The 27817-nt window shown below is 38.0% G+C and overlaps 1 protein-coding gene and 1 long non-coding RNA gene across 2 annotated transcripts; one reads left to right on the top strand and one right to left on the bottom strand.

Moving 5' to 3' along the window:
- Positions 1-14544: 14544 nt before the first annotated feature.
- Positions 14545-18031, bottom strand: LOC145799131 (uncharacterized). Its single transcript, XR_014341146.1, has 3 exons — positions 15848-18031; positions 15081-15129; positions 14545-14784 (listed from the first exon to the last, which is right to left on the bottom strand). It is a non-coding gene; the product is annotated as an uncharacterized LOC145799131 (long non-coding RNA).
- A 7309-nt stretch (positions 18032-25340) lies between these two features.
- On the top strand, positions 25341-26187 carry LOC145799575 (uncharacterized). Its single transcript, XM_082889169.1, has 2 exons — positions 25341-25393; positions 25905-26187. The coding sequence occupies exons 1-2, from the start codon at positions 25341-25343 to the stop codon at positions 26185-26187; spliced, it is 336 nt and encodes a 111-aa protein (XP_082745295.1).
- The last annotated feature ends 1630 nt before the right edge of the window (positions 26188-27817 follow it).

Raw genomic sequence — 27817 nt, 5'->3', positions numbered from 1 at the left:
AATGCTATAGGTAACTATCTATTAAATAAATGATGAAATATTTTATATGAGTGTGAGCTCTCTTTACATTTAAGTAAGACATTTAATTATTTATTAAGTAAAAAATTTGATATCCATAATATTACCCTATCTTATATTCTATGCCATACAATTGTTGTTAATGTTTGAGTAATTTAATATTACTATTTCTATTTACCCATGCGGTGTTTCTATCACTATTTATTTTTCAATACTAAAATTGTATTTTGTTCATAAATTTGAGTAGGAATTTGAATCAAAAAATTAAAAATATATAAAATGTAATTATATTTCATTCACATTTTATTTATTTATTTATTTTTTTTTTAAATATCTATTCAAATCTATGAATCGAACACAGTACAAAGTGACATTGTTGGATGTGATGCTATATCTTTAACAAATTTGCAAGTTGTTTCGAAAAATAAAAAGGATAAATTATACCAGTGGCTCCTATATTTTATCACTTTATTATTTTAGTCCATACACTTTTAATTAGCTTGATTTTAACCCTTAATTTTAAACTTAGCATCAATTTAGTCCAATTGATAATGTCGTTAATGTTTTTTTAGAAAATTATCATTAAATTGATTGAGGTTAACTCGCCAAGTTGGGTAAATTTATAATTTTACCCTTAAAAATATGGCACATGACACTTACGTGCATATTTTTCATAAAAAAATGTTAAAGAGTTGTAACCAATTAAACCAAATTGATATAAAATCATAAATTTAATATGAAAATCGAGCCAATTAAAATTACATGACTAAATTGACATAAGGACCAAAGTACATGAACTATTGTCGTAATTTGTCCAAATAAAAAATAATTAATGAGTACTTTTAAAAATTAGCATTTTAAAAAAAAATAAAATTATACATTCAATAAAAAAAATATTCCTAATAAATAAAATAAAAATAAAAACACTTATTCTCTCTCATTTAATAAATGGCAGTAGGTATTGAAGGAGTGAAAAGTGCAAAGATGAAAAATTACTTGCATAAAAATAAAAATAAAAATAAAAATAAAAAATGAACGGATGGATGGTGAAATAACACTCTATTTGTCATCAGCAAAACCAAGAGGAACTTTATTGCCGCTGCTCTAACTATTTTCTTTGTGTTCAATTATTAAAATTTCAATAATGTTATGATAATTTTTTTTATCATATTTATTTATAATAAATCTCATTATATAAATTGTGATTAAGCATTGTGTCGGAAATTTGAATATATAAATTAGTTTTTTAATGACAATTCTCCCCCATTAGCAGTTATTAATATAGCGACCCCGATCTTTTCCCACTTGATTATTGTATCCGGACTTAGGTTCCGTAGATTCTGTCATTGTATAATTGTTGTTGTTGTCCCTTATTTTCTCATTTAGAATTATAGGATTTGTTGGGCAGGTTTGTTTCAGGTTGGTTGGGTTTAGGAACCAAGTGTTGCTGTCCAGGTTTTTGGTTCTTCGCTCGAGCGAGGAGTTGTTCGCTCGAGCGAATGGTTGCGTTTGTTTTGGACCTGTAGCTGTTCATTCTTGGCTCGAGCGAGATTTTCTTCGCTCGAGCAATAGTTCCTTCGCTCGAGCGTGTGTCTTGTTGCAGACCTGAGGGTTTGAGTTCTTCGCTCGATCGAGCTTTCTTTCGCTCGAGCGAGATTTTGAGTTGTTGGCTCGAGCAAGGCTTCCTTGGCTCGAGCGTAGTTTCTCTGTGTCTGGTCGCTCGAGCGACAAAGTCTTCGCTCGAGCGAGCCTGTCCAGTTTATATACCCAGCAGCGGGTTTTGATCAGTCTTTTCTTATTCTTTTTGGTTCTAAACCCTAGGTCCGACTTCTCTCCCTCAAAACTCATCTTCTCTTTAGGTGTTCATCTACTTCTAGTGTGAATCCATCTTAAGTTCTTTGTAAGAAAGATAGAGGGCGGCTTGGGCTTCATTCTAATCTGAACATTTGGTGATTTGGAGCACATTGGAATTTGCGCATTCATCTCTATCTTCTCCATTTGGGTTGTTTTCTTTGAGGTAGGGATTTCCTACTCCATTATATAGGTTTTGTTCTAAGTTTTGGTATTTTAACATGTTGGGGATACTTGATAAATTTTGGGAAAAACCCTAGTTGTATTATTGAATTAATTTGTATAAGTAATTCATGGAATTGGGAAAAGAGAGTTAAATTCATGGAATTCATTGATTAAATGGCGTAATTGGGTAATTGGTATCATTTGTCTATTGAATTGTTGACATAGTTATTTTCAGTTTAGAAATAACTGTTTTGGGCTATCGGTGGAGGATAGTTGTGATTGTTGTGGACATTGCATGTGGATTAGGAATAACTGAAACTAATCACATTGGTTAAGTCATTAATTTTGACTATGGCATTGATACAGAAAATACGTGTATTGATTGAGCATTGCATTTGCATACATTGTTTTGTGTGTGGGAGGAGATAGGGGATGTACTCCACGGTTTAGGGGAAGATAGGGGATGGACCTCTAAACCGGATTTTGTTTGGGAGGAGATAGGGGATGGACTCCATTAGCATCACTTTTATGTGTGCTTATTTATATAGAAGTGTTTTATTGATACAGCACTAAAATGTGTATCAATCTGGAAGTATGAAGTGTTTGATTTGAGCTTGAGTCTCATTTGTTTGTTGATATTGGAAGGATGTGAATATTATATATGTGATTCACTGTTGTAAGTTTGGCCAGGTTCTGAGCCATGTTGATAAAATTGGAAAGTAAAACGTATCTTAGACAATAGTGTCATGAGATTGTAAAATGAAGTAATTGATTATCTTGGTTAACCATCTGTTGAATACTATTGCTTTATTCATTGCTTATAAGTGGTTTAGTATATTTCTACTGGGCTGTGGCTCACCCTTTATGGGAACATCATTTTCAGGTTCAGGTGATAAACTACCTCCAAGGACTTAGCTTGGGAGGGTTTGGCTTCTGGTTTGAAGAAGACTACCTTTAGTTAATTGTCTTTATTTATTAGTACATGTAAACATTCAAGCCTAGGGCTTTTCTTGTTTTGAGTTAGAACTCATATTTTTGTATCCAAGTGTTGGCTTGGAAAGATGTAAGCCTGTAAGGCATTTTATTCAATGTTACATGTAATGCTTTATTTAGTAATACTCTGATGAATGAATTAATATATTGTCTTCTTTAAGTAATGCATGTCAATGATATATATAATGGGTTATTTTTGAGGGCGTTACAACTTGGTATCAGAGCGTACCGGGTTTGAATACTTTGGGTACGTGGGAAGTGATTAGTATCACATTGGGTTCGTCTCGTTTGATAGAGACTTAGTGTAATGTTATATGCTTATGTGATTATGTGGGTATGGAATGTAGTTTCTAGGATGTTGATTGGACCCTTGAGTTTCTAGTAGTCTTGTTGGAAAGGCACTTGATCACTGCTGCTTCCAACCGGAACTATAGTAACGCATTGGGACTATCATTATCCGGGAATGAAATTCGTAGGTGCTTATGTGATTATGTGCTTACGTGGAATGTATTATTGTTGTCCATTGCATTAGGACGCGAGTGTTTAGCTTCGGCACATTTATTAATGTGCTAATGTCTCTGTTTCCTTTATTAGGATGTCAGGACGAGGACGAGGACGCGGTAGGCGTGGTAGGCCGGGTAGGCAGGAGGTGCCTGTGCCAGAAGAGATTCCGGCAGTTCAGGAGGGAATTGGCCAGGCTAATGTGGCCGAGCCAGTAGGCCAGTAGGCTATGGGCGCTTTAGCTCGAGAGATAGCAGGAGCATTCAGGGAGTCAGTAGGCATTCTCAGAGCTGAGAATCAAGCTCAGGTTGTTGCTGCTGATGCAGGACCTTCCTTTCTGAAGAGGGAGTTCTTCCGGTCTAATCCGGATGAATTTGTGGGTGATCCTAAAGAGCCGCTTAAGGCAGATGAATGGCTCGAGCAGACAACGAAGACGTTTGAGATGCTTGGCATTGAAGACGAGGGGTTGAGAGTGACCTGGGCATCTTTCCAGTTGAAGGGGGATGCAGGTCAGTGGTGGAAGTTTACTAAGGGGCGTATAGGAGGTACGTGGGAGGCTTTTGTGAATGCTTTCCAGGAGAAGTTCTTATCTCCAGCAGTCAGGGAGAAGCTGCGAGACCAGTTTTGTCAGCTTAAGCAGGCGAGTTCTTCAGTGGCCGAATTTGAGGCTGCATTCACTAGTTTGTCCAGGTTTGCACCTGAGTTGGTGGCGTCTGAGGAACGCCGTTGTATTGAGTTTGAGAAGAAGTTGAGGCGTGGCCTCAAGCTGAGAGTTGGGGGAACTATGATTCGGGATTATGGGCGTATGGTTGATGCTGCAGCCCACATGGAAATCATGATGCAGGAGGAGGAGGAAGGGCAGAAGGGCTCCAAGAGGAGTCAGGATGGTCAGAATGATGGTAGGAGACAGAAGGGTTTTAATCCCCAGCAGTCTCAGGGTAGCTTTTCTAGATCGACTTTTCCTGTACCGAGTGTTAGTTTGGGGAAAGGCAGTCAGGGAGACATTACCTGTTTCAAGTGTGGCCAGCTGGGCCACAAGTCTCCAGTTTGTCCTCAGAGGGGAGGAGTTCAGAGAGCAGCATCTTCTTCGGCTCGATCTCAGAGCCAGAGTCAGGGTAGAGGTCAGCCACTCTCGTGTTTTCAGTGTGGTCAGCCAGGGCATATGAAGAGGTATTGCCCGCAATTGGGTGGCACATCTGGTGCATCTGGTTTGAGGCCGACTCAGGGTCAGCAGCCAGCTCAGTCGGGTCAGGCCTCGAGGGCCAATCAGGGCGGGGCTTCATCGTCTCAGTCGGTGCAGCAATCTTATGCTCCAAGGGTTGAGCAAGTTGATCAGAGGTCGTCTGGGCTCGTGTATGCTGTTACCGCGCAGGATCTTGTGCCAGCACCATCAGTTGTGAGAGGTACCTTTTTGTTTTGCAACTCGGTTGCTAATGTTTTGATTGATACGGGTGCATCTCATTCCTTTGTGTCTGCTGCATTTGCATCTGTTTTGGAGTTGGAGTTAGCACAGTTAGCATCTCCTATTTGTGTGGTATCACCTCTTGGGGGTGAATTGATTTTAAAACAAGGTGTTAGGGGTTGTGATATAGAGGTTGATTATCATAGAATCCCATTTTCCTTTGTAGTTATGCCTATGAGGGGTTTCGATGTTATTTTGGGTATGGACTGGTTATCGTCATATCGGGCAGTTATTGATTGCTACCGCCAGAGGGTCACTTGTTGTACTGTGAGCGGAGAGTATTTTCATTTTCTGGGAGACCGGGTTGGTGATGTGTTGCCACCGGGGTATGTTCCGCGAGGTCGGAGTGAGCTTAGTGGGCTACTTGCTAACCTTTCGATTAGTGAGGATAATGAGACTCAGATTGTGTTGCCAAGAGTGGTTTTTGAGTACTCGGACGTCTTTCCCGAGGATCTTGTTGGTTTGCCACCGCATCGAGATATTTAGTTCTCTATTGACCTGGTGCCCGGCACGGCGCCGATTTCTATGGCACCTTATCGTTTTGCCCCAGCCGAGTTAGTTGAGTTGAAGATTCAGCTCCAGGAGTTGCTAGATAAGGGTTTTATTCGTCCTAGTGTTTCGCCGTGGGGAGCACCAGCCCTCTTTGTTAAAAAGAAAGGTGGTTCTTTGAGACTGTGTATAGATTACCGAAAATTGAATCGGGCTACGGTTAAGAATAAGTACCCTATGCCTCGTATAGATGATCTGTTTGACCAGTTGAAAGGTTCCCGTTGTTTCTCTAAGATAGACTTGAGATCAGGTTACCACCAATTGAGGGTCAGAGAGGAGGATATTCCGAAGACGGCATTCCGTACGCGGTATGGCCATTATGAGTTTCTGGTGATGCCATTTGGGCTCACCAATGCACCGGCAGTCTTTATGGACTTGATGAACCGGATCTTCCGGGAATTCTTGGATCGGTTTGTAGTCGTTTTTGTGGACGACATCCTTATCTATTCGCCTTCTGAGGAGGAGCATGAGTCACACTTGAGGGTGGTGCTTGAGATACTTAGAGTCCATAGGATGTATGCCAAGTTTGGGAAGTGTGAGTTCTGGCTGAGGGAAGTCAAATTCTTAGGCCACGTGGTATCCGGGGAAGGAGTGTCTGTTGATACATCTAAGGTGGAGGCGGTGCAGGATTGGGCACAGCCTAAGAGTGTATTTGAGATTCGCAGTTTTCTGGGATTAGCTGGGTATTACCGTCGGTTTGTGAAAGATTTCTCCAGATTAGCTTCGCCTTTGACTAGATTGACTCGGAAGGGAGTCAAATTTGTATGGAGTGAGACTTGTGAAAAGTCGTTTCAGGAGTTGAAAGTTAGACTGACCACCGCTCCAGTATTGATTATTCCAGAGAGAGGGTTGGGTTATACAGTCTATTGTGACGCCTCACGAGAGGGTCTGGGTTGTGTGTTAATGCAAGAGGGGAAAGTAGTTGCCTATGGCTCACGTCAGTTGAAAATTCACGAGCAGAATTACCCTACGCATGATCTAGAGTTAGCAGCTGTTATATTTGCCTTGAAGATTTGGAGGCATTATCTTTATGGTGAGAAATTTGAGGTATTCTCGGATCATAAGAGTCTGAAATATTTGTTTACACAGAAAGATTTGAACTTGAGACAGAGGAGGTGGATGGAGTTCATAGAGGATTATGACTTTGAGTTGTATTATCATCCGGGAAAGGCCAATGTGGTGGCCGATGCCCTTAGCAGAAAACCTGTTGGTGTCATAGCTAGTATAGCCATCCGAGAATGGGAGATGTTGGGTGCACTTGGGGAGTTTGATTTACTTCTGGGCGAATCCGTTGAGGCTGCGGCCTTGTTTTCCGTTATTGCACAGCCTTCACTTGTGACTCGAGTGTTAGAGGCTCAGAGAGGTGACTTTGAGGTAGAATCTCTCCGTGAGAAGATTTCCGGTGGGAAGGTTGAGAAGGGTTTGACGGTGTATTCCGACCTGAGTGTGAGATACCGAGACCGTCTGTTTGTGCCGGAGTCTTGCCGAGAGGAGGTACTCCGAGAGTTTCATCATTCACGCCTTGCGGTGCATCCGGGAGGCACTAAGATGTATCGGGATTTGGGTCGCCAGTTTTGGTGGCAGGGTATGAAGAGAGATGTGGCAGCTTTCGTATCTAAGTGCCTTACTTGCCAGCAAGTGAAGGCCGAGCATCAGAGGCCAGCGTGTTTGTTGCAACCCTTGCCTATTTCCGAGTGGAAGTGGGAGCATGTCACTATGGACTTCGTTGTAGGTCTTCCGAGGACTCAGCGGGGTAGTGATGCTATTTGGGTGGTTGTAGACTGGTTGACTAAGTCGGCGCACTTTATTCCTATGCGCGTGAGAGATACGGTGGATCATCTTGCCGACTTGTATATTCAGGACATAGTGAGATTGCACGGGGTCCCAGTGACGATCGTCTCAGATAGAGATCCTCGTTTTACTGCCAGGTTGTGGCAGAGTTTGCAGAGTGCCTTAGGCACTAAGTTGACCTTTAGCACGGCTTATCATCCTCAGACTGACGGACAGTCCGAGCGTACTATTCAGATACTTGATGATATGCTTCGGAGTTGTGTTCTAGATTTTAGTGGGTCGTGGGAGAGGCACTTGCCGTTGGTGGAGTTTGCCTACAACAACAGTTTTCAATCTAGTATCGGTATGGCACCATTTGAGGCCTTGTATGGCCGACCGTGTAGATCTCCTGTGTGTTGGGCTGAGGTGGGTGATGCACCTCTGTTGGGTCCAGAGTTAGTGAGAGAAACGACGGAGAAAGTTGAGCTTATCCGTAAGAGGCTTGTTACAGCACAGAGTCGTCAGAAATCTTATGCCGGACCGTAGGAGGAGACCCTTGGTGTTTGCGGTGGGTGATCATGTCTTTCTGAAGATATCACCTAGACGGGGTTTAATGAGGTTTGGGAAGAGTGGGAAGTTGTCCCCTCGGTTCATTGGTCCGTTTGAGATCCTTGAGAGGATTGGCGAGGCTGCTTATCGTTTAGCTTTGCCGCCGCAGTTGTCCGGAGTACATGACGTGTTTCATGTGAGTATGCTTCGGAAGTATGAGCCGGATCCATCACATGTGTTGGATTGGACCGATTTAGTGGTTGATGAGGATGTCTCGTATGAGGAGAGACCGGTTCGGGTATTGGATAGGCGGGATCAAGTTTTGTGAGGCAAGACCATCCCTTTGGTAAAAGTTTTGTGGAAACATCATGGAGTGGAGGAAGCCACTTGGGAGCGTGAATTGGAAGTCCGCGAAAAATACCCGGACATGTTTATTCATTTGTAATCTTGTATTTAGATTTTGTAATGTTGTTGAACTTAAGAGCTTTACATATGTCTTAAGTTGTAAAACGTTGAGTATGTTTTGGTAAATGGGTGTATCTTGAAACTTACTTCATTATAGAAGTTTAGTATAGCATTGCATATGTTGATTACATTGCTGAGTGTGTTATATATATCATGCAATTGAATATGATATGGGGATTGTTAACATTGAAAGGAATAATGCATAATAATGATACAGGTTGAGATTTATGTTGTGTTATATATTTAATATGAGATGCCTCTTGATAAAGAAATGAAATGACCAGTTTTGGGTTAAGATGTTTACTAATGAAAAAAAAAAATTGTTTTCAAAAACTTATGCTTAATTTCGGGGACGAAATTCTTTGAAGGGGGGGAGGTTATAGCGACCCCGGTCTTTTCCCACTTGATTATTGTATCCGGACTTAGGTTCTGTAGATTTTGTCATTGTATAATTGTTGTTGTTGTCCCTTATTTTCTCATTTGGAATTATAGGATGTGTTGGGCAGGTTTGTTTCAGGTTGGTTGGGTTTAGGAACCAAGTGTTGCTGTCCAGGTTTTTGGTTCTTCGCTCGAGCGAATGGTTGCGTTTGTTTTGGACCTGTAGCTGTTCATTCTTGGCTCGAGCGAGATTTTCTTCGCTCGAGCGAGTTAGTTCGTCCTTCGCTCGAGCAATAGTTCCTTCGCTCGAGCGTGTGTCTTGTTGCAGACCTGAGGGTTTGAGTTCTTCGCTCGATCGAGCTTTCTTTTGCTCGAGCGAGATTTTGAGTTGTTGGCTCGAGCAAGGCTTCCTTGGCTCGAGCGTAGTTTCTCTGTGTCTGGTCGCTCGAGCGACAAAGTCTTCGCTCGAGCGAGCCTGTCCAGTTTATATACCCAGCAGCGGGTTTTGATCAGTCTTTTCTTATTCTTTTTGGTTCTAAACCCTAGGTCCGACTTCTCTCCCTCAAAACTCATCTTCTCTTTAGGTGTTCATCTACTTCTAGTGTGAATCCATCTTAAGTTCTTTGTAAGAAAGATAGAGGGCGGCTTGGGCTTCATTCTAATATGAACATTTGGTGATTTGGAGCACATTGGAATTTGGGCATTCATCTCTATCTTCTCCATTTGGGTTGTTTTCTTTAAGGTAGGGATTTCCTACTCCATTATATAGGTTTTGTTCTAAGTTTTGGTATTTTAACATGTTGGGGATACTTGATAAATTTTGGGAAAAACCCTAGTTGTATTATTGAATTAATTTGTATAAGTAATTCATGGAATTGGGAAAAGAGAGTTAAATTCATGGAATTCATTGATTAAATGGCGTAATTGGGTAATTGGTATCATTTGTCTATTGAATTGTTGACATAGTTATTTTCAGTTTAGAAATAACTGTTTTGGGCTATCGGTGGAGGATAGTTGTGATTGTTGTGGACATTGCATGTGGATTAGGAATAACTGAAACTAATCACATTGGTTAAGTCATTAATTTTGACTATGGCATTGATACAGAAAATACGTGTATTGATTGAGCATTGCATTTGCATACATTGTTTTGTGTGTGGGAGGAGATAGGGGATGTACTCCACGGTTTAGGGGAAGATAGGGGATGGACCTCTAAACCGGATTTTGTTTGGGAGGAGATAGGGGATGGACTCCATTAGCATCACTTTTATGTGTGCTTATTTATATAGAAGTGTTTTATTGATACAGCACTAAAATGTGTATCAATCTGGAAGTATGAAGTGTTTGATTTGAGCTTGAGTCTCATTTGTTTGTTGATATTGGAAGGATGTGAATATTATATATGTGATTCACTGTTGTAAGTTTGGCCAGGTTCTGAGCCATGTTGATAAAATTGGAAAGTAAAACGTATCTTAGACAATAGTGTCATGAGATTGTAAAATGAAGTAATTGATTATCTTGGTTAACCATCTGTTGAATACTATTGCTTTATTCATTGCTTATAAGTGGTTTAGTATATTTCTACTGGGCTGTGGCTCACCCTTTATGGGAACATCATTTTCAGGTTCAGGTGATAAACTACCTCCAAGGACTTAGCTTGGGAGGGTTTGGCTTCTGGTTTGAAGAAGACTACCTTTAGTTAATTGTCTTTATTTATTAGTACATGTAAACATTCAAGCCTAGGGCTTTTCTTGTTTTGAGTTAGAACTCATATTTTTGTATCCAAGTGTTGGCTTGGAAAGATGTAAGCCTGTAAGGCATTTTATTCAATGTTACATGTAATGCTTTATTTAGTAATACTCTGATGAATGAATTAATATATTGTCTTCTTTAAGTAATGCATGTCAATGATATATATAATGGGTTATTTTTGAGGGCGTTACAACTAAATCCATATGAAAGAGAGAAGAAAAATCATGATGCAAGAAACATCTACATTATAGCGATCCCGGGTTTACCCTTGTTGTACAGTGATCCGGACATGTGTCCGTGGATGTTGGTAGTTGTTTATTATCTTGTTTGCATCCTTTTTACTTGGTATATTGAGTTATGGGATGTGTTGGGCAGATTTGTTACAGGTTGGTTGTGTTTGGGAGCCTAGTGTTGCTGCCCAGATTTTTGGACCTTCGCTCGAGCGAGGAGTTGGTCGCTCGAGCGAGAGTGAGGTTCGTGTCTGGTGGGTCGAGCCAGGGTGGCTTCGCTCGAGCGAGTGTTGCGTCTGGTTCTGGACCTGAGAGTTGCCTTTCTTGGCTCGAGCGAGCTTCCTTCGCTCGAGCGGTCTGGGTTTTTCTTCGCTCGATCGAGAACTTCTTGGCTCGAGCGAGAGTTTCTGTGTCTGGTCGCTCGAGCGATAAAGGCTTCGCTCGAGCGAGCGTGTTTTATATCAGCGGACAGTAGCGATTTTGAGCTTTAGTTTTTCACTTCTTTTTTTGATCAAACCCTAAATCCGAGACCCTCTCTCTCTAAACTTACATTCTCTCTAAGATTTGATCTCCCTAGAGTGTGAATCTAGCCTAGAGCCTTTGTTAAAAAGATAGAGGGCGTTGAGAGCTTTGTTTTAATCTGAAAAAGTTTGGATTTGGAGCACGTTGATCTTCGAGTCTTCATCTCCTTTTTGGCTTAAACTTCGAGGTAGGGATATCCTACTCCTCTCTATGGATTTTGTCTTTAAATTTTGGTATTTTGAGATGTTGGGTTTGGCTTGGTAATTTTGTGAAAATTTGGGGCTTTTGTGTAATTTTACAAAAGTTGGGATTTTATTCATAATAAACCTAGATGCATGTTTGGCATGAAAAAAAAAAATGGAATAAATGTTGTATCATTGATGAAAATGGGACCTAAGGGTTGAAATGGTAATTATGGAAAATGGCCTAATTACATTGTTTGATTAATTGGGATAATTAATGGTGAGAAATGAGGAAATGAAATGTTAATTGTATATCCATTGTGCATTTATTTTCTGTATAGAAATAACTGCTTTGGGCTATCGGTGGAGGATAGTCGTGATTGTTGTAGACAATGCATGATGATTAGGCAAACTGAAACTAATCAATGGAATGTGTCATGGAACTTGACGGTTGATAGAATACATTAACTGTATGTATTGGGTGATTGTATATAGAACCAATGTGTTTATATACGTTATGTGTAGAGGAGGAGATAGGGGATGTACTTCGCGGTTTAGGGGAAGATAGGGGATGTACCTCTAAACCGGATAGTGTTGGGAGAAGATAGGGGATGAACTCCGTAGACACAGCTCATATGCTTGTCTAGAGAAGTGAAGATAGAGCTTATATGCTTATCTTAGTAAAGTGTGGATACAACTTATATGCTTATCTGAATGTGAGATATAATTTTTATACATATCTGTGGAAATGATGATAGAGCTAGCATGCTTATTTGTTGAAAAAGGGAAAATGAAAGGTAACTTAGACTCATAAGTTGTATGACATAAATGTGTAATTTATGTGAATGTATCTGTGTTAGCCATCTATCAATTGCTAATCTTTTAGTCATTGTTCATGGTTGGTTTAGTGTATTTCTACTGGGCTGTGGCTCACCCTATATGGGAATATCATTTTCAGGTACAGGTAGCATGCCACCTCCAAGGACATAGCTGGGAGGCTAGAGGCGGGCATACTTTTGTCGCTTAACTTTTGATGTATTACATGTAACTTCAAGCCAAGGGCTTAATGTGTAAACGAGTTAGTACTCTTTTGTTGTAACCAAGTGTTAACTTGGAAAGCTGTAAGCCCGTAAGGCATTTTATTTTGATGTTAACATGTAATACTTATGTAATGGAACTCTAATGAATAAAAGAATGTGGTTACATGCATGTCTTATCTGATGGGTTTAATGTTGTTATTTTGAGGGCGTTACATACATTAAATTTAACATTTACTTTATTTAAAAGAATAAAGAATAAATATATTATAAGATTTTAAGGAAAGATTATCAGACAACTTGTAAGGAAGTGAGTGGTAGCAAGAGTAGAGTTTGCAGTGTCTCAATATTTCTCAATGTATCTTCTTCTTTTCTTTTTTTGTACTTTTAATTTTATATTTTAAATGGTATTTTTACTTTGCTAATAAAAAATAATAATAAATTATGATGGTAGTCCCTATAATTATAATTGGCTCGATTTTGACCTTAAATTTATGATTTTGTTTCAACTTTGTTCAATTGATTACAACTCCTAATATTTTATATGAAAAATACACACATAAGTGTCATGTGTCATATTTTAAAAAGACAAAATTATAAACTTACCCAACTCAGTTAGTTAATCCAAACTAATTTAGTTATAATCTTTCTTAAAAAATGCTAACGATATTATCAATTAGACTAAATTAAAACAAAATCTAAAATTAAATGTCAAAATTGAGCCAGTTAAAATTGTGAGATCCAAAAATGACTCAAGGAAAATATAGGAACCACCGATATAATTTGAAAAAAAAAAAAAAATTCCATTCCATTTAATTTCCTCTATATTATGTTCTCACCTGTTTATTATTTTAAAGGGTAAGGCTTGTCTCCAGTTCGGTTTTGAACTGGATCGTACTGTTGGGCTTCCATGAGCCCACCACGTAACCCACATCGATAATCCAAACAATTCAATGTATAAGGCTTGTCGAGTATTTTATCCTTATAAAAAATTACGTTGATCAGATATCAATTGTTACTTAATTAGATCACTTTTCTATTAACAATTTTTTAAAAAATCATTCTGAATGTTAATAGAAATGTGATTTGATAATTCTTTGCATGAATGAAGTACTTAACAAACCCTGCACATTGAACAATTTAGATCATTGATACGAGCTCCGTGATAGACCCACAGGACCCAAGAATTTAATCCAATTTGATTACGGATGGGACACAAGCCATATCCTATGAGAGTGTTTGATGATATGATTCAACACTTAAAATTGAATAGATTAAGTGATAATTAATTAAGCCTGTTTGATTTAAGTGCCTCTTAAAATGTAGGCTAAAATTCAAGAAAATTTTAAGTCATATAAAATTTACTTAATTCTAACTAAATTTATAAATATTAAACATAAATATCGATATATACTATTATGCCATCACCGCTACCACCATCAGCCACCACCACAACCATCATTCCACTGCCACCACTGCTACCATGCCACCGCCACCGCCATTCCTACCACTACTACTACCATCACCATTATGTCACCACCACTACTACCACTACCGCTACCATCACTAGCACTATCACTACCACCACCACCATGCCACTACCACCACCGCCACCACCATCATGTCGTCATCGCCGCCGCCGCCGCCGCCACCACCACCACCACCACTACTACCATCACCTTCATTATTATTGTCATTATTACTATGAACATCACCATCATTTTACTACTACTATCATCACTACCACCACCACCACGACGCCATCCCCACCACTACCTCTACCACCACCACCACCACCCACTACTAGAAAAAGTGCTTTTTGCGACCGTCATAAACCGTCGCAAATAATAAAAATACAGTCGCAAAAGACCTTTTGCGACGGCTCATGCGACTGCAAATGGGGGACGCGAATGTGGGGGTGGCAAATACTTTTTGCGACGGCAAAACAACAGTCACAAATTATTTGCGACCACCTAAACTACTTATAGCGACTGCTATTTTGCCGTCGCAAAAAATAAAGAAAAAATACTAACAGGTTTTTTAGCGACCATTTTGTTACCGTCGTAAATAGTTTCCAATGACATTTATAAATAGTACAATAATAACTTTTTAACAACGAATTTTTTGTTGTCGCAAATAATTTTTTATTGTAAACATCGTACATCATTTCTTTCAGGTACAAGCACCTAACTAGTTCAAAAAAAAGTACAAACACCTAACAAAGTTCTAAAAAATCTAGATAATATAACAAGATTTACATAATATGCCTTTCATAAGCCATAATACAAGCACATGCCTCTAAATGACTCTAAATGTGCTTGTGAAACTTCAATTTTGGCCAAAATTGCATCTCTCTCTTCCTGTTGACCAAAACAAGGTTAACATTTCAAAGGCATGTTTTGACAACACAGCAAGACATTTGCAAATAAATAAGAAGAAGAAAAGAAAACCACAATTCTGTTCAACATTAATAGGTTCACTACAATACTGTAGTTGCCACACAAGGAGATTTGCATAAGAGCAATTTAAGTAACTTCAATGGCACTCAACAAGCATAAATTATCACCAGTTGACGACTCCAAACTGCAGAATAATGTAAATTCATGTAATAACTAGAGGAAATGAAGTCCTAAAAAGAAGGTTAACAGCAGCACACCTGATGTGAAATTAACTGAAACTGAAAATTATTGAACTCATGCCAATACCTGATACACATAAGTTTGAAAACAAAGGAAGAATTAGCAAGCAATATTTTGATAGACAAGTATAAATCATATAAAATATTCAATAGAGTTCATAAGTATGGTTAATTAAGAATCAAAATAGAGTAGCAAATAAAAAGTGTACACAATTAATTAATTAGAAGAGACTTACAAGGCAAATCCCAGGGTTCGACCTTGTTCAAATAGACATCTCCGATGGCTCTAGCACAGAAACTACTGTCAAGAACTTTATGGGAAAGGTAGTGAGTTGTTTTTTGGAAGAGAAAGAAATGTGGTTTGCAACACAACTTGGTGGGTAGGTTCGGGCTTTCACCTCTATCTTTCTCTCCCTCTCAATCTCAACTTTTCTTTGATTTTCTTTTGTTATTCCTTATTCAATTTGACCATGAACCCAAGTTACATATGCCAATAATTAATTTTACAGACCTAAAATCAATCATATAAAATAATTCTAACCATACCCGTTAGTGGACCTAATAAATGATATGTAGTGGGTTTTATATCCATAGAATTATTATATATAATATATATATATATTTAAAAAATTGTATTATATACTACTTTAACTGATGAATTATAATTATATTTATATTTTTTTTTTCCTGCAGTTAAAGAGTTTGAAAATATAACATTGTTAGTTGCCATCTGTTTAACTAATTAGATCTGTATAGCAATAGGAATTATATTAGTAAAATCTTACATGTAATATCTCTAACCACAAGAGCCAACCAATAGCAGCATCAAATTTGGAATTAATCTCCACCCTTTTTTTGGTTGACTGCGTTCAGCTTCATTAGCAGTATCAGACTCGGACACAACCCAATCATCTCATTCGCCTTTGTATAAGAAAATGCACAATCAATAGTGAAATTAAAATCATTATGGCATTTAAAAATACACCAAAGGTTAAAAGCAGCCAAAGCAAGACACTCCCTCTAACAACTCTTTTATTTCTTTGCTGGAGAAACATCATACTTTGCTAACAAACAGAAGACAAAGCCCTAATCACATATGCAATACACAACAGAGATGAATAAATATCATGAGCACATAGCAACGAAGTTTCATAGACTTTCGTAATATTTATTTCCTAGCTGCAAAATACAATGACACCACAACTAAAATTGGCAGCTTTATATGTCCCATTGCCCATTCCAAAATAGCCCACTATTTGTAGAATCCAAAACATAAGCAAATGCAAGATTTGCTAGGTACAGAACAGTACAAAACCCATTTGAAAAGATGACTTCCTGATTAAAGATTCCATATCAACGTGCATATGCAAAAGAAAATGGTGCTTAATTAAATTACATGTTTTATGCATTTAGATTTGAACAAAATTGTGATTTTTGTTAAATTCCATAACCATAACCAAATGAGAGATGTTAGAAAAACTGTGAATTCAATACAAGCATCATAATCAAATCACTGCATTACATTGACATTGCCCTCTAATGTCCAGTACAAGCAATTAAATTAAACTACTACACTTGACAATGGTTCCTTTTATGGAAATTTATTATAGTAAGAGGCAAGGCAAGTTACAGATGATTAACAAGTTTACAATCCATCAGAGGATGTGCGTCACACTAAACTATATTTTAGCATTTTTACATTTTTTTTTGGTATCATAATGCTCACTCCTTACACTGAAATTATATTTAAAAAAAGGGTAATGATTCACTATCACTACTATCATTATGCCATTTTCCAAAACTGATGCTAAAGGCTATAATAAATTCTGTTCTGACTTTTTATGTATAAAACTGTAATAAAAATCTGTAGTGTCTATCAATGAAGTGTATTGCACACTAAAATCCTGCCCAGATCAAGTTTCTTTATTATGTCCAAAATAAAGACCTGCAACATAACATATGTTGATAAAGCCAGGAAACAAAGAATGCTAGCCTATCCATTGAGCATCGTGTGCATGACTTTGGTGTCACTACTAAATATATACCAATTATACAAAACCAAATGGCCAAGAGAACATATAAATAGAACCTCAAAGAGAAACCTCCAAAAAATAAATATAAATAAATAAATAAATCCAAAAACAACTTGTATGATTTGGAAATTTGAAACAAGATTATAAACTGAATATGCACACAAGAAGAAGAAAAGGGAAACAATAATCTAACCGTTGCCGCAATGAGAAGGGTAATTGGGTAATTGCAAGATTCACAACCATCGTGAATATGTGGAAAAAATTCAAACCTTAGAAAGGAAATAGGTCCCCCTGTACACAGCAATATGATTATCTATAAACAAAATACATACCCAGGTAGATATGTAGATATATTTATATACCTATACATAATTTCCCAGATGAATATATATTAGTACATTGCTTCAAGCCTCAGCCATTACAACATGACAAAGAATTCAATGCAGCAATGTGGAACTTCAAATCCTATTCATCGAAGTGGAACCAGAGAACATGAACTTGTTTACAGATGACAAATTTTGATTGATTGCCCCATTGTATTCAAAATGATATAATTCAATAAACAGAGTTAAACCAGGAGAAGCAAATGAACAAGGAAATTTGTGTCAAATTTTTATACCCACAACTTAATTACTTTGCAAGAGCAAACTTTCCCTTATACAATTTCAAGTGCCTGAGTAAACATTGAAATTCACAAATACATAATATATAGAGTTACATAGATAGGTGTGTTTACCTGAGGAGGATGAAGGATATCGACATAGCAGAGGTGCTGATCTGAGAAGAACATCAAGGAGAGTGTGTGAGATTGAGGGATAGAGAGAGGGAGAGGGAACAAGATTAAGAGGCCAGAGAAATTCTTATTGAGAGAGAGAGAGAGATGAACATAAAATAAAATAAATAAAAAAACACATTCAAAAAAAAAAATTTAGAAAATTAAAATAAAAATAAAAAAACCAGAGCATACTAGCTTCTGAGAGTTATCATGATAAAAAAATAATAAGTAAAAATCCAAACAGATGGATTATTATGGGCATACTACAGCTTTTTGTCGATTAATATAGTATTCTTAGCGCATAACCTTCAAATCATAATTACCTACATACTCAATAATAAAAATTATATTTATATAAAAGAGAAAAAGAAAGATGAAATTAGTACAATGTGGGCACATTTCAATAAATCAATAAAAGAAGAAAACCAATAAATATTGCCTCAAACCTGAGGGCAACCCAAGACTCCATAAGGCAGCCATCTTTCTTCCAACTTGTGATCAAATGCAAAGAAAACTAATGAGTGACAATTGGTAGAAAAGACCAAAAGATCCAGGATTAATCCAAAGAGTGTAAAAGGTCTGAAATTCAACATTATCAAAGTAAAAGATGTTAGCCGCTAAATGAAACAAGATAGTTGATGCACTAAAAGAAATGCTATTACACTTGTGAACCTGAAGAGTCCTGAGATGAAGAACAACAGAGCACTCTTATATGAATAGTGATTCAAAGTAGTCAATAAATGCTCGAGTTATTTTGGTAGAACAAAAGGTCAATGGGAATTATTCAATTTACGACATCTGTTCATGGTCATTAAGTTAAACTACAATGAGAATGCGTTTGATCTGAAAATGCACCATTGTGATTAGAAAATTTTAGTACACAAATTGAGCTAGAAACAATATTCTTTTGAGTAGAAAATTGGCAATGTGATGCTTACTGAAAGGTCACTCATTTTGGAGAGAGAGAGAGAGAGAGAGAGAGAGAGAGAGAGAGAGACAGTTAGTTAGTTTTACCAAAAACAATACAGCAGCAACATCAATCCAAAAAACATGTTGTCTGCGCATTGCTCCAAACATGTTCTTGAGCGTTTTTGCCTACGTTAGTCAGAAAATGATTGTTACTTGACAACATCAAAACTTGTTCATACACTCCCCTAGGATTGATTCATGAAAGCTCTGACCACTGCATTTGATATTGCACAGGATGTACAAATCTTGAGGGTGTTCTGTAACATTTGTATGTCATTTTCAAATATTGTGGCTTCCACTTTTGATTGCTATACTTTATAAAATTAATTAGTAACATTTTAAAGTGCTACAAGGAATAAATTAAACACATGATTTGCTTCATAATAATGAAGCAATTGGAGAGAGATTATTAGCTGAACACTAAAAAGATAATAAAGGAAAATGATGGAATAAAACATTTCAATGTTATAAATAGAATAAATATTATCAGTTACCATTAATTTTTCTGGCCAAGGCAAAAAATTTGATAGAGAGGCCAGCCGACCAAATCATAAAATGGATCACTCTAACCTGTAGAATGGATCACTCTGTCATTACAATCTGTTCAGCAGCCATAGCAGACAACCTATTCCAATTGTGTATTTTCTGGTCCATGGACAGTTTTAAACAACAAAGTGTGACAAAGATTAGCTGTAAGGCCCAGTACTTATAAAAATTAGAGAGCTACATTTTGAATATTGCTTCTAATGAGATGAGAATATCAACAAAAAAACCTTCTCTTGTAATGCTTGTACAAAGGCCTCAGAGGCATCACCACTAGCAATAGCCACAAAGTTTTACGATGATTTTCTCAAACCAACTAATCAACCAATAAACACGAAAAAAATCATAAAAAGAACAAAAAATTAGAACAAATCGAGCAATTTATGGATCAAAGAACCGAAACAGAGGTAAAAAAAAAAAAAAGAAGCAAAAACAGAACCGATGACAGATCTACATTGCGATGCTGAATACATATACATATGAATATAAGCATTCATGTAATTATGCATTGATAGGACGCTATGTACACAATGAAGCTCAAAGATAGTCTTTGTGTGTGTGTGCGCGCGCGTAATGTAGGTAAATTTTGAGGTAGGTGAAACGCATGAGAGGTGAGCTTACTCTGCTGCATTTGAGTGCTCCGAGAGAACTTTTCCATGGTAGAGTTAGGGTTTCTCTGCGACGAATCGCGCAAATTGCAGAGAGAGAGTAGATAATGTGTACGCAAATACAAAGAGAGCGAGATAGTGTGTGAGAGAGAGATTGAGAGATTGAGAGATCGAGATAGAGAGATCAATCGATTGAGATCAAGAGGGATAGAGAGATTCATATCGGTGAGCAAAAGCGAGAGAGAGGTTGAGCGAGCCAAGCTAGGGCAAAACTAAGGAAATGGAGCAAATAAGTAAAAGAAAATAAGAGAAATAAAAATATAAATTGGAGCCTTTTTTTTTTTTTTTTTTTTGGCGACGGCCAAACAAGCAGTCGCAAAAAAATAGTCGCAAAAGGTCAATTTTCTAGTAGTGACCACCACCACCACCACCACCACCACCATCACCATCACCATCACCATCATCACAATATAAAAATTAAAATATACAATATAAAAAAAATAAATTTTAAATTTTATCTTACACATATTAAACAACTTATTTTTAATTCAACACTTAAATTTTATTAAACAATTTTTTAACTTAAAAAATTTAATATTCAGTTTTCAATACTTAATTTTCAATCTTTAATTTTTAGTTTTCAGCTTTATCAAGCATCACCTATTTTAAAAGCTTAAACAATTCTAGTTTCTTAGTTTCTCATTTGTTGAGCTTAGGTGATTTCATCCAGACCATTCTTTGTCTTTTGAGGAGAGAGCATCGGTCCAGTAGAATGAAGACGATCTTAATTCATTTTTAGAGTTGATTACACCAAATTTTTTTAATTATGAATAAATATTATTTTATCTTTCTTGAATATGATTCTATATATTTTGAACTCCTTAATTATAAAAATGTATTATTCACACTTCTAAATCCTTCTAAAAGAAATGTTTGTAAACAATTTTTATAATTAAGAAAGTCAATAAATACAGGTTTATAAATAAAAATAAATAAAATAATATTTACTAATAATTAAAAAAGTATTAACATAATTAAATTAACCTTCGTTTTTATTCTATTTGGTTGACGGATCACTTTCCAACCACTTTCTCAAGTCTTTCCTCAGTCTTCGCCATATATAGAGGAGAAGGAAGAGGGGCCAAAAAGAACACAAGGGAGAGGAAAAATAAGAAGAAAGACAGAAAATGTAATAGCATTGTGATTAAGCACTGTGCCTGAAATGTGAATACATAAATCAATTTTTTCCTAACAGAAGATCCAATGTTTGAAATAGGAATTTATTTGATTTCATCGTATATATTGGGATCAGATTATACTTAAAAATATTATTTTTCTTTTAAAGTCATATTTGTCTAAATTATTTTTTCAAATCTACTTTATATAACTTGGCTAAGTGGGATAGTCGAGCCATTCCCCATTCTTTATGATACCGGTTCAAGAAAACTAATGGAAAAATTACAATGCAGTGCACAGAGGGAAAAATAATTACAGAAATATTGAAAACTTATAACTTTAATAATTAATATAGATAAAAAAAAATTTGACTGATTTATAATTAATTTTATAGATTACACTGATATGTAATAGCCTCAAAACTGATAAAGAAATAATTCTATTCAACAAGCAAAAAAGAAAGAGAGAGTTATCAAACGGTTATGAAAATTTTCAGAAAAGAAAAATCATAATAGAAAAAACATCTACACTAAATCTAGCTTTTATTTTATTTGAACGAATAGAGAATAAATATATTAGGGGTAATTTCAAAAAACAAAAAATTAAAAATCCTATGATTTGTCTCTTATACAATGTTAAATTAAATGTATGTAGAAAGAGATAAATAAATTGTGTATTTATTTCATTGATATATAGAATGTATACAATGACTCTCCTATATATAGAAGAGGAAAACATAGTCACCTACCACACTCAACTCTCACCTAACACACTCACATCTACCTACTACACTAACAGCCCCCCTCAAACTCAAAGAGGATTAGTACAAACCAACTTGAGTTTGGAGAGACTAACAAAACAGGAAAATAAAATAAAAATAAAATAAAATAGGATAGGAGACACTGTATGGTCATGTCAGACTATTGTAGAAGCCATTGTGTGTATAAGACACTGTATGGTTGTGGTAGACCGTTGTAGAAGACACTATGTGGTCGTGTCGGACCGATGGAGGAGACACTGTGTGGTCGTGTCGAACCACTATAAAAGACATTGCATGGTTATGGCAGACCGGTGTAGAAGACATTGGATGGCTCATGTTAGACCGATGGAGAAGACACTGTATGGTGGTGTCGGATCATTGTAAAAGACACTGTGTGGTTGTGTCGGACTGTTGGTGAAGACACTGTGTGGTCGTGTCGGATCGTTGTAGAAGACACTGTATGGTCGTGTCGGACCGCTGTAGAAGACACTGTGCGGTCGTGTCGGACCGTTGGAGAATACACTGTATGGTCAGGTATATAGGATACAAAAAGATATACATATATATATATATAGATACGCGCCCTCAAAAGTCGCGCTGGTCTTCAAAAGTCGTGCCCCTCCTTTAAAAGTTGCGCCTGACACTATGGCGTCAAGCGGCGCGCGATGCACGGGACCGACAGAGTGTCGTGGCTGCCTCGGGACTTGTTCCTTCTCTGTCTTCTTCGTCTCGTCATTCTTTTTAAATCGAGGCTGAGGTTGGATAGAGAGGTAGTGACAAACCATTCTACAATCACTCTGCAACCCCACTCTGTAACCCCTAGCTTGCGCATCCTCTGATATGGCTAACATGGCCTCATCCCTTGGTTCGCTCACCCTCTTTCCAGACCTCAACAAGTCCACAAGAGAGATAACCGGTGCTGGTGCCCTTGAACCTCAACCAAGCGACCTTCCGTCGTCCCCATGCTCAGCTATCCAGAAATGTCAGTGAAGCAAACAATGGAAACACAATCGGACATCGAGGCGAACTCGCATACGCTGAAGTCATGTGTAGAGACCATGACTGCGGTCACGAACTTGTCCTATCGACTGCAGAACAAGACGTTTGAAGTGTATCAACTATCAGCGCAACTCTCCTTGCTGCAACGGATGTATAAAGATGCGTGATGAGAGATCAGCTCACTGAAGAAGGAGAATAAAGAGCTAAAACGACAAGCCACCTCCAAGGCCCGATTCGAAGTGCCCTCATACTCCGCATTTGACGGACAGCGGGGAGTAATTACATTCGGAAGCGCGGCTAAGGCCGAGGTAGAATCGTCAAGAGTTACGAAGGCGAGGGACGAAGCCGATGGCAAATGAAGTTGAGGTAGAAGCGTCGCTGCCGGAGGAAAAAAAAAATGCGTGGGATTGTGCTGTTGGTTTATTTGTTTGTTGTGTTTTTTTTTTTGTTTTTTGGTGTAGAACTGTGATCAGGGTTGATCCCTGATATGAATAAAATAAGTTGGTTGTGCAAATCTGGATGACATGTGAGTGTACAAGATAGAGCAGAAAAGGCAGTTGTTGTGTAATGTTTTTTTTTTTTTTTTAAACATAAATCATGCATCATTCATTTTCGAATTAGAAATATTAAAAGGTAATGGATGATGAGTCCGGATCATCGATCGCCCTTTCCTGCGGCCCGTCCTATGGCTCCCCCAAAACGACGTCGTTTTGGGGAAAATTTCAATTAAAAAAAAAAACTAAACAGAGGCAAACCAGAGTAGAGAGGGAGGAGAAGGAAGGAAGAGATCAAAACCCATTTCCAAATATATATCCTTTGTTGTCTCAGACGAGGGAAAGACGGAGCTCTTCCTTCCTTGAGCTCTTCCTTCCTTTATGAATTGTTGTCTCAGATCAAACCCATTAACCCATTTCTTCCTTCCTTTATGAATTGTTGTCTCAGATTTCAAAATATATGAGCCCTTTCCTGCTATGGTAATCTGATGAAACATATTCATGTAACCCACATCTGTGATTTCAAAAATTTTTTTTTTGGTAAAATCATTTGTATATTTGTTTGTTTTGATTTATAAATATATATGTATATATCCTTTCTATGTTAATCTAATGATTGCCTGCTATGGATCGAAACAAATCTGAAAGAGAGAGAGTGAGAGTACGAGAGACATTAGTAGAGCTACCCTTGACTTGAAGACTACTTCTCTTTCTCTTTCAGGACTCAATTCAAGAGAGAGAGAGAGAGAGAGAGAGAGAGAGAGAGAGAGAAGATCCAAAGAGCTCCGTCTTTCCCGCGTCTGTGTCGCCATGATCTCCTTGAATGGAAGCAGTTTTCTGGTAATTTCAATCATACCCATTTCCAAATCCCTCGATTCAGCTTTCCAATTTTTGGGTCTTCTTTCTATTTTTCTTTTGACATTGATTCCCAAACTTTCAAACAATTTACTTTGTTCATTTCAAAATTGTTGAATCAGATTTTTACAAGGAAAACAAACCCATTTCTTAAATTTCAATTTCAAGAACACCCATTTCTCTGCGTCTCTATTGTGCTTTCTGGCATTAACATAGCATGCAAAGTTTTTGATCTCTTCCTTTCTTCTCCTCCCTCTCTGCTCTGGTTTGCTTCTGTTCAGTTTTTTATTTTTTTAATTGAAATTTTCCCCAAAACGACGTCGTTTTGAGGGAGCCGCAGGACGGGCCACAGGAAAAGACGACCAACGATCCGGACTCAGTAGATGATAGGTAGTTATATTATGAAAATAATGTGCATGCTGTCATAAGAAGAAGTGGGTGCATGCGTGCTGGTATACACAACTTTTGTGGGTGCGTGCTATCATACACAGCTTTTGTGGGCAAAAGGTGGGGGATGATGTTTGTTTTTAAAGAGAGGGTGCAATATGGTATGCAACAATGATACATCCCACTAATTTGGAAGCACTAATGGACCACTAATGAGGTGGAAATTCAAAAAAAAAAAAAGAAAAAAAAAACTTAAGGCCAAAACATCACATCAGTCAGTGGGACCCACTCTCTAGAGCTCCTTTAGTGCTCCCAATTTAGAGCTCCCAAACATTTTTCATATGGTATGATAGGAGAGGTGGTGGAGAATATTGCTTAAAAAAAAAGAGAGAAGTGAGTGGGTGACATTACATAAAGCAATAAGATGTTGGGTCCATGGAGAGAGGGATAAATTTGTGTGAGAGAGAGACTAGAATTAAGAGAGAATGAGTAAAAAACTCATAAAGAGTGTGATGATGTATATGAAGAGAGGGATAAATCTGCGTGAGAGACAGATTAGGTTTAAGAGAGAATGAGTAAAAAAAAAAAACTCATCAAGGTGAATCCAAGCGGTCCCGGTAGGTGGAGACGGGCTCGGATCTGGCCGGCGAGACGGGTGTTTGAGGAGAAGAGGCCGGCGATGGAGATGCGACTGCATGTGGTTACGGTGGAGATCTGGATGGCGGCAACGAGGTAGTGTTTGAAGATGACGGCAAAAAGGGTGGAAAGAAATTAGGCGAGGTTGTTCTGAGACGGATTTTGAGGTATTGGCCAGTCACTAATTGTCAGAATGAGGTTCTGCTAATTGGGGAATTTGAGGAACTGGTTGAGAATATAGAGCCTGAGTAGTACAGAATGTTGGCTCTGCCTTTGTGCACACAAATTACCAAGTGCTTCAAAAGTTGGAACTCACAAATAGCAGAGCGTGCTCTCTACTTATGGAACAACGAACAGTTTGTGAAGATGGCATCACAGGTGATAGAAGAAGTTGTTTCCAGTGATAGTTGAAGGCATGGAGAGGAACCTAAAATGGCACTGGAGCAAGAGTGTCAAACAATTGACAAAAAACGTGAAGATGATGCTAGATGAATTGGAACCGAGTTTGTATAACCAGTGCCTCCTCAGACTTCAATCAAGAGAATTCGTGGCACGCTAGGAGGAGAAGTAGAGAGATTGATGTAGCCATGTTGTGAGTATTTAGCAGCTCAATTGTGTCACCGCCGGAAGAGCTGGTGGCGTCCGGAAGCAGGACACCGTCGCCGAAGATAAAGGCGACGACGCTGGTGAAGCGGTTTCTGGATAGCAATCAATCAGCGGTGTCTATGCAGATCGGAGACGATATTCAGTTAGCCTATACTTATCCCAACCAGCAATATGGGCTAGCCAAGTCTGCAAATGAGGTGGTTCTGGTCGTTGAAGCTTACAAGGTGCTTCGTGACAGAGGTAAACATGTTTGTCGCTCAGAAGAAGAATTTGAAGCTTATTGATGTCGATGTCTGTGTAGAAAACTCCAGCGGGCAGCGAAGGCAAGGTTGCCGGTCGACTGCCCGCCGGTAAGAAAGAAATACAGACCTAAATCTTATAACTCTGATACCATGTTAAATTAAATGTATATAGAAAGAGATGAATAAATTGTGTATTCATTTTATCGATATATAGAATGTATACAATGACTCTCCTATATATAGAAGAGGAAAACATACTCACCTACCACACTCAACTCTCACCTAACACACTCACATCTACCTACCACACTAACATACAAAATAAATCATGAGTTTTAAATTTTGTCAATTTAAATTCTAATATTTGAATTTGTTGCATATTTTCGCTAAGGAAAACCAATGAAAAAAATAATATTTTAATCATTAAATTCAATGAAAAAAGATATTTTAGACATTTTATGTACACTCATATTGTATTTAATAGCTAAAATATTATTTTTCTATCAATTTTACTTAATGAAAATAGACGAACGATTTAAATTGAAAACAAATCAAAAGATTCGGGTTTAAATTAACAAAATTAAATTTCAGGATTTAATTTTGACATCGGTGGGCCCACAGAAGCTTTTGGCCCACCACTTAGAGCTCAATTCACGGTTCAAACACTAAAGCCTAACACCATTGAGAACCTAACGTTGTACCAAGAACTAATGTCATCTAAACACTTGTCAAGAAGGGAACCAGCCACGTAAGCAGACAAAGATCCTGTAGAGTTATTGCACCACACATCAGCCATTAATAAGGCCCCTACAGCATTAAATGTGATAACTCCTTCACGTCGGAACGGGCAACCTCACCGTGAATAAGGCAAGCTAGAGTATAGACTTTCGGCCAACACGACAGGTCGGAGTGGACAAAGGATATAAGAAGGCTTCCAAGACACATCAAAGGTTAAGTTCTCTACTCTTATTCTTTCCCTCTCTCCACACCATCAATCTTCTCTTTTTTAACTTGATCATCGAAGGGTCCGCTGGGGGACTCCCGTTCCCTGTTGGATATTTTTGCAGGCACACCAGTGAGCTCAGTGACTGGAGAAAGGTGTAGGAAGCGTGGGTCTGCCTGACTCACCCTTCTTTGGATCAACAACATCATCAGTGCCACCGTCTGTGGAAACGCCACTCTGGGTAACAGTTGTGTTCATTGTTGCCAGAGACCCGTTCCCGATAATTTCTCCTCACCTGCCATCGAGGTGGATGGTTACAACGAGATCCATGGCTTTCCAACATAGCGCCATCGACCCCCAAGCCAACCTTCCCAACCCAAACAACCCACCTCAGTATTTCACAGAGCTCACCAACAGCATCAACTGCTTGGCCGAGCAAAATCAGGCCTTGATTAATGCTTTGCTCCAGCGAAACCTCTTTATACCTCCTCCACCAACATAAGATATCCCTCCCAATCGAGAAAGGACCCTGAGCCATCCTTTCCAACAAGCCCACCTCTCCAACTTAGAGGGACTGCAAGCCCCACCTCAAGACATGAACCCGTCACCTCGGGGTTTACATCCTTCAATTCAAGCACCTGCACCTGAAGGAGAGGCTATTAGTGTTCAGCCCCCACTACACTCTGGAGGGGACAATGTTCCTATTTGGGATGCGGAACTCCGAGCCAT

This window comes from Camellia sinensis, chromosome 9 (genome assembly GCF_055761805.1).
Source record: "Camellia sinensis isolate YWXY chromosome 9, ASM5576180v1, whole genome shotgun sequence".
NCBI classification, from domain to species: Eukaryota; Viridiplantae; Streptophyta; class Magnoliopsida; order Ericales; family Theaceae; genus Camellia; species Camellia sinensis.
The sequence above is the reverse complement of the archived record's forward strand: the minus strand, read 5'-3'. Positions and strand labels throughout refer to the sequence as shown.